The sequence below is a fragment of the Aaosphaeria arxii genome, assembly GCF_010015735.1.
Source record: "Aaosphaeria arxii CBS 175.79 unplaced genomic scaffold BU24scaffold_1, whole genome shotgun sequence".
Taxonomy (NCBI): domain Eukaryota; kingdom Fungi; phylum Ascomycota; class Dothideomycetes; order Pleosporales; genus Aaosphaeria; species Aaosphaeria arxii.
Genome location: NW_022983474.1, coordinates 5,363,101 through 5,376,679, shown reverse-complemented (window position 1 = coordinate 5,376,679; position 13,579 = coordinate 5,363,101). Strand labels below are relative to the sequence as shown.

The window sequence follows — 13,579 nt, the reverse complement described above, 5'->3', positions numbered from 1 at the left end:
TCTGCATGTCTGAAATGTCTGCATGTCTGAAATGTCTGCATGTCTGAAATGTCTGCATGTCTGAAATGTCTGCATGTCTGAGAACCTAGAAAGTCTGTCGATTGATATGCTCGGCATCTTTGCCCGACATTGAGATGTTCGACGTTCCTGACAAAGAAATCTTGGGACTATGAAACATACACGTATGTATCTCTAGTAGTTAGCTGGGCCTGCTATGTCAATTCAACAATGCGACTCCTTACCCTGCAGCGGCAGGCGCGCCATGTAAAATATCCTTGCGGTAGAATCATTCGCCAAACATTGTAAACACGGTCGAACAGAATACTTCTATTTTCGAAACAGGTGATTAGGTATTTTTTCCCATTATTGCGACCCTGGCACCCTCAACCCCCGATCAGCCCCGGCTGCCCAACCCGCCATGACTCGCTTGCCGACTGGGCGAGTGTTGACGACAGGCCTCCCGCGAGAAAGAGAGACAGTGCGCAAGCAAATTGACTGGATGGGGAGGGGCCCGTGGTGGGAATAATGCTGCAAGTGTCCCTGCTTTGCCTCCCCTTCGCGGGTCCCTGGACATGTTCGGGGGAAATGCGCCAAGTTAAGGAGTATTACATGTGTGCTCCGTACTGCATCGAATGTTATCGTGCTCGTACCAAACTGACGGGATGGACGGTCAATTGCAGGATGCCTTCATCCCTTGCAGATATTGGTGAATATATCTCGATTTACTCGTTTCTCACGAATGATTACGAAGTCAATTTCTGGTATAAGCAGATGATTCGACCAAAACTCACAGATATCTTGCTGGCGAGATAATGAGTATACCTTTTTCGGCCGAAATTCTTTGCCTCTTGACACTCCGCGGAACACACGCATGGGGAGGAAAAGAGGCGTATGTAGTTGCTGTTACAGGCTGAATTCAATACTCTGTGTAGCTGCCGATCTGTCGCGAAATGTACTCGGTGTGCTATCATGGCTTGTCTCTGAACGGTGTCGAGTAGCTTCAAATCGTACCACTTTGGGTCGTTGTACGCGGCGACCTGTCAGACATCGGCGATGGGCGAGCGCCCTAGTACCAAGGGTATGGGCTGTAGATACACAATTAGAACACGCTGACCACTGTGAAATTGCGACAAGCCGCGTTTTGGGCTGTACTCCGTTGATTTTCGGAATTCTCCAGAGGCACAGGAGTATGCGGTAGCGGCGGATGTACGTTCACGTTCTGGGTTTTGTAATGTAGACAGCATGGTGGTTGTGGCGAGTCAAAGTTGCAAAAGAAACCATGACAAGACACCTGCAACTGACAAATGACCCAACTGACCGGTTCTATCTAACTGAATCTGCGCAGCCATGCATAAGAAGGTTGGAAGTTCCGATCATGATCAGCAACGTTCCGACGTGTGCTTCAGGCATTTGCCGGCAGGATGCTGTGAAGGGCCTGATCCGCGGTGGCCTGATTCTAGAAAGAAACGTGACTGAAAGCCTGCATATAGTAGATTTCAATCTTTCATGTTAAGAAAGAATGCAGGAATGACCAAATCAGGATTGCGGATTCTGTTAATGTTGGATGTGATGGCCCAACAAGTGAAATTCAAAACCATTCATCAGTTTGTATTGGCCCTGGAGGACAATGCCTCCGGTAGCGGAAGCATAGCTTCATCTCAGTGGTGGGAACATTGCCTGATTTTTTTGATATGCCTGCAAGAAAAACTGTGCATGTCTAAGAAAAACTGTGCATGTCTAATGGTGATGGCGCTTATTACGAATGGTTGGGATGAATCGGTATGGCTCACAGCAGCGCCAGGACGCAACTAGTAGATGGTATATTTTGCTCCTGCCAAAGACGGTGCTGCGCTCTTACCTGGCACGACCGGTGGTGATTGTGTCGTTGGAAGAAGATCTCTAGTAGTAGAATACACAGTAGTGCTCAACAGTTCTTGCACTCTCTATCATTGAACTGAAAGGGGTCGCGGCTCGCATCTCGCAAGACAACGAAACCTTGTGGCAGAGGAGGTCAATGCCTAAGTATCCTGGACGCGTGGGGGTGAATAACAATGCCTAGCTTTAAGAAAATAATCCATGACTAGCGACTTAATATGAGATGCTGTGATCTGATTAGTCTCTATCAATTGCTAGGTTGCTAGGTTGCCTGAAATCGTCGGTTGTTGTCTACATTGTCGTGTAGGTACACCACGAATGATCCAGACATCTCCAGTTTTCATACCCGCCGAGTTGAATCAAATATCATGAGGCAAGGTTTTGATATAGCTCTGAGGATGCGGCGACAGGACGAATGGAGGATTCCGACTCGTGCGATACAGTTGCTTTGTGAATTGACGTCTCGGTGATTCCAGCCAGAGGACATCTATGAACAGGAAGCAGACAATCAGAGTAAACACTTAGCTGGAAGCTGCTACGGCTGCCATTTCCAATCTCCCTATCACCTACGTTACGGACTTGGACGCCCCAAAAGCTAGTTAGTTTGGCAAGCGCATATGATGCGATCTTACAACCAGCTATTCCCGGACTCCACTTCTTCACATTTGTAGTACAGGGCGACATCTGAATCCTCGAGGAAATTAATAGAAACGTTTCACTTCAGGAACGGTGAAATCGGTTCAATGACTCGTTCATTGTCACAAGCGGCAAGCCGCTTCCCCTAGTGTTTTCACCGCATGAGGCCTTAACAGTGGCACATATTACATGCCAGCACATTCGCCATACCGAAACTTGCCGTTTCCTAGCATCATATTGCGCATGACCTTCGCCAAACCTTTGTTCGGACGCAGCCACAGAAATGGCTAAGGGATTCCTACGGAATAATCTCACATCAATGCCTAGAATCCCATCCTATCGCGTATTGCATCAGCACGATATCGCTAGGACCATGCAGCGGTTGAACCTAATCAGTGCATTTATTGAATTGGGGATCGGTTCGCTGGGGTTTGTTGTTAGGCATAGCCTATAGGTACATGTCTTGTTCCTAGCAATGGCGCCGATCTGCTTGCAATCAGATGTGGGGAAGAGATTGTGCATGTGGTACCGAATGGGCAAAGATAGAATAGGCACACGGATATGCTTCGAAGGAAGCAACGTGCTAGGTAGAACAGATCCACCCGTGCGGCACCAATTGAAAGCACATTGGATGAAACCACTGCTCCCGCAGGCGAAGAGTGGGGAAACGAGCCGTGCCCAGCTACGGGTCTGGTGGACAAGACGGCGGCCGCACCCGGGAGAGTTTAAAGGCATGGACCAATCATCATGACCAGGGTCCAAAAACTAGTGATAGAGCCGCAGTAAACGAAATAATGTGGCATGACGTGAATGGATGCATAACTGGGGTGACCGTGATAGGATCTCAATACGCCTTTGCATTCAAGGTCGTCATGGACTGTAGTCCAAGAGAATACGCAGTTGGCTGGTAATGACGCTGAGATCTCATTGAGTCATCTAGATATAGGTCCATTGTACGCGTTGCAGCAAGGCCTGATTGGGGGAAGTCATGAGATTGGGCCCGGACTGGACTGGCTGACTGACTGAAGGGCGGTCTGCAGAGCGAACTTGTACGCGTTTGTGCGGTGTAGAGGAAGCACGGTATATGCTCGAACATGTATTCAGGATCGTGGATGTAGAAGAAGCACTGCATTCGAGACATGTTCTAGGACAACAACTGCCTCGGAGATCATGTGTCCAGGTTTGCATGTGCATCTTCGGACGCTTACACTGGTGACTGTTACCACTCCAGAGTGTTTGGTCGGTTCTATTTGCACGAGGAGCCACCAGACCGCAGCGTGGCACGATGCTGCATGACATACAGAGGCCCCAGGAAGAGAGCAATGAGACAGCGAGTCAAGCACACTTCCAGTGCTCGATTAGGGAGGAAGCGAGACGAGCCTAACTCGTAGCTTACTGAGCTCGCAATGTCTAGACGTCAAGACTCAGGACCTGATTCGGCAAGGGTCCGGAAGGAACAGGTGTTGTCGCTGGATGATGCTGATCGCTGGCGAACGTTGGCTTTGGCGCTGGATAGCGGCTGCATCGACTTCACCGATCAGGGACCAAAGCCAGAAGTCCAGCACTCAATAGGAACACCTCCCGATCAAGCGCGTCGGCACTAAAAGGCTTCGCCTCGACTCATGGAGGAACGAACTTGTGACTTGTGCACGGTGAGAACAGTCGTGGGCCGGCTGGCTGGCTGGGTGGCCATGATGGCAAACTTCATTGTTGAATATAGTAATTTGTTGGCGAATTGTCGGGCTCTAATGTCTCATGCCTACATTCATTTCCGAAGGAGCTGAAAACCTGACGCAACGACAAGACAGGCGAGTTGAGATTGACCTCGGAAACCCTGGCTAAAACCACACAAGTCTATCAGGCGAAGGAATGGGTGCTGGTCGCGTTATGGCCACTAAGGGGGCCGGGTAGTCCGATCGCCGGTGGCTTGAACGCTTGCATCTGGAAGAGAGTTTACACCGTATCGTAGCTACTGGTGCACAGTACGGAGTACTGTGTAGGTATGTACAAGCAGATAATTGCTCTGTAAGTATACGGTCTGCACATGGAGCACGCACATGTACATACAAATCAATTATGTATACGTGCGTGCATGAATGCGCCGTGCATGCCTATACCTTGCTGATATGAGGTGGTGTGCATCCATACAGTATCGAAGTACGGAGTACGGGATAATGGATCAGAATTGAGAATCGAGGATAGGAAAGAGAAGAGATTGGAAGAGACGCCTCCTCTCTGTACCTGGGTATGCCTGGGTAGTAGTCAGAGGGTGAAAAGAAGATCCATTGAGAGGAGGGCCAGACTAAACCCCTTTTGTGCACTCATGTCGTCTCTCCTATCCAATCCAGATCCACTCCACCATCTTCTCTTCTCTTTCTCTCCCTTTGCCTGTTCCTCTCTTATGTGTACGGAGTATTACTGTACGTACCTATAGTATGTACTCCGTACTCCTCTTTCATTGAGTTACACCAAAATTAGCATACATCTTATTAGTTATTAAATGAACCCCAGACATACCCACCCACACACATACACAGTACCTCCACTGGCTACACACCCACACCCACACCTACACCCATCTTTTCTCACGCATGTAACATACACCCACCTCGCGGAAGCTGCATCCGCAGCCCGCGATGCCGTACTTGGTTGCTCGCAGGACATGGGCTTGCTTGTGCCTGTTGCTTGTGCGTATGTGCATGTGGTGCACGCCCTCGCCCTCTCCCCCTCCCGTCTATGGGCCACGGTCTACCCAGCTATCGCTTCGTTGTGTATCCTCTTGTCTCGTTTCGTTCTAACCACCCTAGACCGTCCAATTGCATACATGTGTTGGACGTTGCCGACTCCCAGTGCCCCAGCAAATCACTGAGGTCGTACGTTGGTGGATCCGTGTAGACGCCCCCTGGACCTCCCAAGGCTCTGAATTCACTCTTGCACCTCTACTTTGCCCGATCGAGACTAGACGGAGCCACCTCTGCTCCATATGGACGTTGTAGCTGTAAGTGCATTGTATTGCATCGAGCTGTACCTAGGCGTGGAGGGATTGGGAAGCAGTTCCACCATAGCCATAGTGGTGGCATGGCCCTCATCCTCTTCGCCTGAATACTGCAGTCCGAGTCGCGATACTCACTGGTTGCTAGCCCTGTCGATCCACGCATTTTGCACGGTTGGATTTACCCGCCTTTTTCTCCAACGGACCTCTCAGATTGCTTGTATTGCTGCTCAATTATCTCTTTCCCTGCATTCCCTCGAATTGTTCGCTTCATCTGACTTGCTGTAGCCTCTTGGCCCCGGGTCGTAGCACTGTCCAGCCTGTCCAACACTGCAGGCTTCCTGTACCGTCCTGTAATCTGCGTAGGTTGCCCATCGGCTTGCCACGCCATTGCCGCCCATGGCCCATCTCGATGATGCAACGAAAGATACTAGTCTCCCCCTCCCTCTGGTGCCCGTGCTGAGCCAGCCATCCGCCATATCTTAATCACCTTTGTCCACGTTTCGATGCCTCGATGCTCGATATCATTCTACTGCCGTGTCCCACGCTAATACTGACTTGACGGTCCTAACTCGTTTTGAATGCAAACCCCAGCACTCCGGAATTCCATTGCCCTTCCAGCAAGGCTTACGTGCATACCTACTGAGACTCGCTGAGGTACCACTTGCCCGGATTACCATCCCGTTTGAAACCTTTATCAGTCTTCCTTACCCCAATCAAACTTCTTGACCACTCTAGCTCTGGCGTGCTCTTCGTCTTCTATCACTACCCACCACTCGGGCACCTCTACACGGACTGGACTGGGCTACAGCACGCCCCGCGTGTAGTATTAGCACCGCTTGCGTACATAAATCTCTGTCTGTCTGGCTCTAACGCACCGGAAACACTATCACATCCGCTCAAGATGTCCTGGAACTACCAACTCCAAAGGATAAACGACTCGTTCCAGCAGATCGCCAATTGGTACAAGGAGTTTATGCATCGAAGCGAACAAGCTTTCCGAGCACTACACCAGCGAATATCCTATCTCGAGGACCGGCAAGCCTGGCAGGGACCGTCCGACGAGCAAGTGGAACGAGTGCTACGCAAGATCCTGGCGGAGCGTTTCGCTGATCCAGGAATCCAACGGGTGCAGAATCCGAATGACATGAAAGACGGTGCCTATTTCGTACAGAGACCGAAGGAGGACATCTCGTTGCCAGTGCCCCTTCCCATCGACGTGTCCTCGTTGCAGGTTGGCATCGACGCTGTCCCGTCGAAGACGTACAGTCAGGACTTTCAGATGCTCGAAAGCAAGCTCGGCGATTTCCCCGCCATCGATATGAATGGGCCTCCCTCCAGCGATAGCGACTTTAAGGATTCACCCATGCATTTCAAGAGACAGATAACGCCACAGACAAAGCAGGACCGAGAGATATGGAGCTGAGAAGGCGATGTGGCTTCATCCAACTTATCTCACTTCAACAAGTATGTGTGGTTCAACATCTATCGAGGAAAAGTGCGAGCAGCTACGTTGGGCACCATCTCTGCAGCTCGCCTGCGGCCCGAAGTTCCGCTGGCCAGGGAGATGTCGGCTTGTGAGAAGCTACTTACCTCGCACATTTTGGAAGCATTGTTTCGATGGCAGAAGCTCAATACCGCCGGCAATAATGCTTCACCGTGGAGTGCAAGGAATAGACACGAAATAATCACATTCGGGGTAGAAGAAGGGCAGCTCGCGGATCGATCTAGTGTTGGATTTCTCAAAGGCTCTTGCAGGATTGCCCCTCACATTTCAACATTCGACTACGTTGCTTCATTTCTATACAATTCATCTCATTTGTTTGGCGTTTATTCTGGAAGGGGGAAAAGGAAACTAGCATATTGTTCTTGAGGCATTTCCAAAAAAGGATGGGTTTGGTGTTGCGTGCGGCGAATTGGCGAAATCGACATCTAATGGATATGGATACGAAGGATATTGCAGCGAAACCACATTCACGAATCAATCAATTCCTTTTTCTTTCTCTCCCTCGTTCTTCTTCCCATTTCCTCTCCCTTTTGTCCCGCGTTATCCACCATGACCCCATAATTCCCCCCCGACGTGCATCTGTCTCCTAGCTCGACGAACCATTCGCTACCGAAACAACGTCTCTTCCATCCCTCAAACGCAGCCACCCGTCTGCTCGCCCCGATATCACAAGAGACCGCGCGACACAGACACAGACACAGACACACACCCGCGCAATGACCTCTAACTACCCTTCTCCCACCGCCCAAACGACCCAACCCGACAAAAACCCAACGTCAACAATAATACCGCCGACACGTCCGTCCCGAGCAGTCCCAATACCATGGCCGCGGGACCCGTCATCAACCCACCTACCCACCCGCTCCCTCCCTCCACCCGTGCACTCGAACAACAACAGCAACACACAACAGCACCCGCCCAACGCTGCCCAGTCTACACAGCATTCTCCCGCCATATAGGTAGGCACTGCTTGTCATACCGCCAATTCACCACCACCTCTTCAAAAAAGAAAACGACATCCCACACCCCCGAAGCAGAAGCACACGCCCAGTCCGCGGGGCACGCGGGACGCATCCCGATTCGGGCTCTTCTTCCCTCCCTCCCCCCCTTCCTTCCCTGTTGCTCGACACACGACATGCCGTGGGAATCCGGTTGGGTGGTGGGTTTCTTTCGTCGTTTCGTTTTTTATTTCCCCATCTGCTGTGCGTTGCTTTGCCCCTGGACCCTACATATGTAAGGTGTGCTATAGGTACGCGTGCGAGCTATAGATAGATAATTCAATTCAAGTAAGTGACTGACTGACGGGGCAGCTCGTATCCCCTACATGTGAGTGAGTGATGGAAGAAGCACGGCACGGTCCACTGACGCTTTGATATCGTGACGAGGGACCGGAGGACGGGATGGGGAGATGCCAGGGGGAGGAAGGTATGTTTCATGTTTCTTCTGGCTATTGTACTGTGTATGTTACCTACAATGGGGGAAGGGGGCGCGGGCACGGACGCGGGTGCGGGAGCGGCCGGTTGCCGTGGGCTAGGTGGGACGATTGGGATTGGGATTGGTAAGGTGGGTTGGTCGAGGGGTTGATGGTCGTGAATCCTTTTTGTGCTACTGGGTTGGGGATTGGTGGGGAGGTTGGTGAGGTTGTGGGATGGGTTGTTTTCGAGGGACGAGGTCACTTTTTGCTTTTTGAACCGGAAGGATTTCGGATACGACTGTGGCTGCGGCGTATAGAGTTGGTCACTTGGGTACCTAATGAATGATATAATGGGATTATGATATGTGATGATGGTAGTCAATAAAAGGATTGCAGGATCGGAGGATCAAGAAAAAGCAAACCAAATGCAAGATTCGAAAAAGAAAACGGAAAAATGAAACAAACGGCAAAGAGAAAAGGGAAAAAGAATCGAAACTTTACATCGTCGTAATGTCTGCGATAGATGAAAATACACGTTTTGAAGGGAAAGATTGAGTACCTACTACCTATCAAGGAAATGAAAAGAAGGTGCATGTTCAAAGTTGTCTCTCTTTCCTTTTCATGGGGCGACGCTTTGTGGTAGGAATTGCATCCACGGGAAATTGTCACGCTCGTGGGGTTTCCAGGTCTTTGAACAAAAGATTGAATGAATAGGAGGAGATTCAAGATATCTTCTGTTCCCCATTGCCTCTCACGCATGTAGCCAACGTAAAAGAACCTCAACGAAGGCACATGGGAGACACCACCATCTCGAGGCCATACAAAACACAGTTCCAACCCAAAAACACTACCAAACATGCATTCAATTCTATCTCATCCTCCTCATACTCTCGAAGTGTTTGATACATGCACGTCTCGCCCGCCCTAGACTGCCCATGTGTCCTTCCCATCTACGCTAGCTGCGATGTACGGTACGGGTACGGGTACATGCATACATAGCGCGAGGAGGTCTAGACGCTTCCGCTTCCGCCTCTCGGGAATGCCATCGCAGATACGCGCTGTCGGGTCCAAGTAAGGAGACGAGCTGGCGGTTGACTAGGTAGGTGAAAAGGATTCTAATTGTGTGACGGGGTGTAGCAGCTAGGAGGGGGAGATTTGGCTGCATTTGTACATATGGATGGTCGTACACGTTGATGATATGCAAATGTAGTCAACTTGACATGGCCAGAGGGGAGATTGGCATAGCATGGAAGTGGGCTGGGTTGCTTGGGAAAGGTATGGCTTGTGTTGTTCATTATTTGTTGTTTCTATGTGTGAAGATAGTGTCAATGGCAATGGCAAGTGTGGAGAAGTTTCAAATAGCATGTAGAGCCCTAGTCTAGATTACATTAAAAGACATTGAAGACGTGTTGCAATGAACGACAGTCTTGTTTCTCATGTGGTAGCAATGATATGGTGAGTCAGTCGGGGTGGACCAATTACTCCGTACAGTTGTGGTGGTCGATAGATACCTAGATACAGTGGTTGTCGCGTCTTTGTATCACCACCATTGTATGAAGACAAGCAGAGGTGCAGACAGTTGAAGTGGTTGTGGTGTGGTGATGTGGGTACCTCGAATGGTGTCGTGCTACAGGAACCGCGGAGGCTCATTGGTCGGGGAAGTCAGTCTCTCTACCGGCCGAAGTTATGCCTTCATTTGATGAGAAGAGATATGGTCACGTGTGCACTGTAGTAGTCTCTTAGAGAGTGGAGACAGATCGGAGGGGATGGGAGAAGGTGCAGTAGTGAGGGGTAAGGAAGGTGGGAAATAGATGAAGGGTGACGTACTACCATCGTTCGAAGGATTTCCCGAAAGGACATCAAGTGGAATCATTTGGGATTATTGGGACCATTATCTGCACAGCCATATGAGGTACAGAGTAATTGCTTCGAGTATCAGCATGGATGCGAATTACGAATACTTGCAGCAAGAGTAAGAGAGGAAGTACTTGCGGAGTGGAGTAGAAGTACATAGGTACTCCGTATCATCTGCGCGTGACCCTCAGGAGAGCGAAGAGCGAAGAGCGAATCTGGAATGTCCTCAGGTGATGATCCTCTACTTCGGGTGGGACCGACTGCGTGACTGGGTAGGTGGACCGACCCTACCTCGTAGCATTTGAATCATTCGTTCCTCTCCCATCGCTCCTCCCTGGTCGTACTCCCTGCTTGAGTTTGAACTTCGAAACACTTCTGGTGATGATTGAATGAACTTGTTTCACTTTATTCTTTCACTTCACGTCGACGATGGTGAATGAGAGTGATTGAGGTACCTTTGTAGGGGAGTGGATTCCATGAGGCAGGTGCGGGTGGGGTCGATGCCCCGCTCCTGCCTTCCAGAGAGACCCACTTCCCCAGCTTTACTGCTCCCCCTCCCCTGTCACTGAAGCTGTTCCGTTCCGTCGTCATGCCTTGGACAGCTCGGAATGCACATTCATCGATGCAAAATACCCCCAACAATGCGAGTAATTGGGACATGGAGACATGGATCTGATCTTAAAATGAATCAAGATCTTTCAATTGATTCGATGGGACTAGGGAACGGGTGAAATGACTGATTGATCGTGATTTGCGCGTAGTCTTTCTTATTCATCGCCCGTCGAGGTACGAGTACATGTCCCTCCGTGCTAGTGAGCTATGTGATGTAAGTACCTGGTGATTGAACGAATCAGCCTATCACCGCCAAAGGACGAGAGCTTCCCCGCACTCCCCATGGCAGAAATGGGCAACACAACATGGCACTAAGACTCACTCAGACACTCAAGAACCCCCTCGCACTCGCACTGGCTTCCCTTCACTCGTCTTCTTTATTAACCCCCTCCTCCTCCCCATCCCATCCCTACCTACTTATAAACCCACCCCTTCCTCTGTCTCACTCCACCTTCATCTCACACCACTTCTTCTTCCTTTTTCCATCAACAACAACTCACAACTTCATCCTTCTTCAACTTCCAATCCTCATCCACGCACCTTCATCATCCTTCAACATTCCAAGCCAACGCCAACCCGTCACAACAACAAATCAATACCGTCAAGATGAGTGCAATTGCTGACAACACCGACGGCCCCATCGAGGTCGTCAAGGTGCTCTTCGCTCTCTACCCCAACTACAACACCCTCGACGTTGCTGGTCCTCTCGAGGTCCTCAATCGCTCCCTCCACGACCCCAAAGATAAATGTATGTTTCCCCTCTCTTCCAACTCTTTCTGCCGTTCCTGCCCCGCCAATTCTACATTGATCCATTGCTGACTCGAACCCCGCAGCTACCAAAGGCTTCGAATGCCAATTCGTAGGCACCGCGGCTGCCATGACCTCCGTCCAGGGCCTTACCATCAAGGCTGATATGGACTACGACGACGCCAACGACGAGCTGGAGGATTTCGATGTCATCATCGTCCCCGGCGGCGAGGGTGTCTTTGACGTCCTTGACAAGAAGGCAGAGCCTCTTAGCATCCTCTCGAAGTACGTCGAACTTCAGGAGAAGAACCCTGCCAAAGAGCGCACCATTCTTGCCATTGATACCGGCTCCCTCCTCCTCGGTCGCCAGGGTCTTCTCGAGGGTCTCGCTGCCACCACCCACCCTGACTACTATCCTCGTCTCGAGACCATCTGCCAGGACGCGTCGACCCGCGACATGTCCATGCGTACCGACGTCATGGAGGAGCGCTACGTCGTCAACAACGCCCGCTTCGATCTCGGTGAGAACCCAGACGAGAACCCATACATTACCAAGAAGTCCCGTACCGGTGCTACTGAGGGTCCCAACACCCAGCACGGTCGTAGGAAGTCTATCGCCCGCAAGGGTAGCAACGCCTGGAAGGAGTCCCGCCGTCGCGAGTCCGTCGCTCGCCGTGCTGCTCTTCCTCTCGGTGGCATGCGCGTTATCACCACCGGAGGTGTCACAGCTGGTCTGGATGCTTCCCTGTATCTAGTAGGTTCCCTTGTTTCTCACGAGTCGGCTCTCGAGGTCGCCCGATCCATGCAGTATACCTGGGTCAAGGGTGTTACCGTCGATGCCATTGACGTCTAGACGGAGTTTTGTGGAAGATGAATCAGCAGCATCATGTATTAGACAGGGTGCGTAGCTTTCCAGCGATGGATATGGGAATGAGATACTCGACCGATATTTTGGATCAGGGACGAGGGACGCGGGACGCATGAGACTAGCGTGCAACTGAAACGATGATATGTAAACCTAAACCAATGAATTTCACGAAATGTAAAACAGAAAACAAATTTGTCCTCTGCCTGTGATGTTCCGTTCCACTTATTATTGTAGAACGAATGGATCGTGCACGCGGAGAGATGCACATGCAGACGAGACGCGCACCATAAATACGATTGATGCACTAGACAGGACTCCACACTAAAACAAATACCTCATATCAAAGAAAAAAGGCTCACTCACTACCTCACCACCACGCGACACAATAATGCAACACACCACACAACACAAACACACTACCGTCGCCCGCGGATTCCCTACAACAATTAACAAGAAAAAAAAGGAAAAACAGGGTCTCGGAGTACGATCTTGCAGCCCACGTGCGTCCATCTCATCCGAACCAACTCTGGGGGTCGACATGTTTTCCCTTCTTGGACGAAATGACTTGCATGCATTCATGCATGTAGTTGGCATCATTAACTATTCCGCATCGCAAAACATCCCACCGCCCTATCCATGTTTTACTTGTAGTCTTGTATCCTACACTGTACCATACTATACTATAGCAACAATATACCAAAAGTCACCAATTCGGTCGCACAGAAGGCGAGAGAGAAGATGTGTATCCCTTAACGCTCTGCTCATCCTAAAAAGAAAAATAAAGGTGCCTACAGATACTGCTTAATGTTGATTGCTGTGGTTTCGTGTCCATGTGTGTGTGTTTGTTTCTCTATGTGTATGCGCGCGCGCGTGTGGGCATGCTTTTATGTAGGGTTAATGTTCTCATGTTCAGTGTTTTTTTTCTTTTGTTTTGTGGTGGGATTGAAAGATATTAGAAACGTAGCAGAGTGCGATGTGCGTAGTATAGCATACCATACCATGCCATGCCATGCAAGAACCTACGACGATGACCAAATCTGTAAAAACACAAACAGAAACAATGTCATGTAGATG

At 50.2% G+C, this 13,579-nt stretch overlaps 6 protein-coding genes across 6 annotated transcripts; 3 read left to right on the top strand and 3 right to left on the bottom strand.

Moving 5' to 3' along the window:
• Nucleotides 1-2,711: 2,711 nt before the first annotated feature.
• BU24DRAFT_42540 (uncharacterized protein) lies at nucleotides 2,712-3,347 on the bottom strand. The gene has a single exon (XM_033528730.1). It carries the CDS (start codon nucleotides 3,244-3,246, stop codon nucleotides 2,863-2,865), a length of 384 nt encoding a protein of 127 aa, XP_033390654.1. The 5' UTR covers nucleotides 3,247-3,347; the 3' UTR covers nucleotides 2,712-2,862.
• Nucleotides 3,348-6,194: 2,847 nt separating this feature from the next.
• Nucleotides 6,195-7,161, top strand: BU24DRAFT_42362 (uncharacterized protein). Its single transcript, XM_033528299.1, has one exon. It carries the CDS (start codon nucleotides 6,408-6,410, stop codon nucleotides 6,927-6,929), a length of 522 nt encoding a protein of 173 aa, XP_033390653.1. The 5' UTR covers nucleotides 6,195-6,407; the 3' UTR covers nucleotides 6,930-7,161.
• Nucleotides 7,162-7,710: 549 nt separating this feature from the next.
• BU24DRAFT_417957 (uncharacterized protein) lies at nucleotides 7,711-8,431 on the top strand. Its single transcript, XM_033526855.1, has 2 exons — nucleotides 7,711-8,259; nucleotides 8,321-8,431. The coding sequence occupies exon 1, from the start codon at nucleotides 7,727-7,729 to the stop codon at nucleotides 7,967-7,969; it is 243 nt and encodes an 80-aa protein (XP_033390652.1). The 5' UTR covers nucleotides 7,711-7,726; the 3' UTR covers nucleotides 7,970-8,259; nucleotides 8,321-8,431.
• A 256-nt stretch (nucleotides 8,432-8,687) lies between these two features.
• On the bottom strand, nucleotides 8,688-9,423 carry BU24DRAFT_42358 (uncharacterized protein). Its single transcript, XM_033528289.1, has one exon. It carries the CDS (start codon nucleotides 9,280-9,282, stop codon nucleotides 8,803-8,805), a length of 480 nt encoding a protein of 159 aa, XP_033390651.1. The 5' UTR covers nucleotides 9,283-9,423; the 3' UTR covers nucleotides 8,688-8,802.
• Nucleotides 9,424-10,620: 1,197 nt separating this feature from the next.
• Nucleotides 10,621-11,230, bottom strand: BU24DRAFT_417955 (uncharacterized protein). Its single transcript, XM_033526854.1, has one exon. The coding sequence runs from the start codon at nucleotides 10,936-10,938 to the stop codon at nucleotides 10,684-10,686; it is 255 nt and encodes an 84-aa protein (XP_033390650.1). The 5' UTR covers nucleotides 10,939-11,230; the 3' UTR covers nucleotides 10,621-10,683.
• A 266-nt stretch (nucleotides 11,231-11,496) lies between these two features.
• On the top strand, nucleotides 11,497-12,490 carry BU24DRAFT_405186 (class I glutamine amidotransferase-like protein; the record flags this gene model as incomplete). The annotated part of the gene is made up of 2 exons (XM_033525690.1): nucleotides 11,497-11,638; nucleotides 11,724-12,490. The coding sequence occupies 2 exons, from the start codon at nucleotides 11,497-11,499 to the stop codon at nucleotides 12,488-12,490; spliced, it is 909 nt and encodes a 302-aa protein (XP_033390649.1).
• Between the last annotated feature and the right edge of the window lie 1,089 nt (nucleotides 12,491-13,579).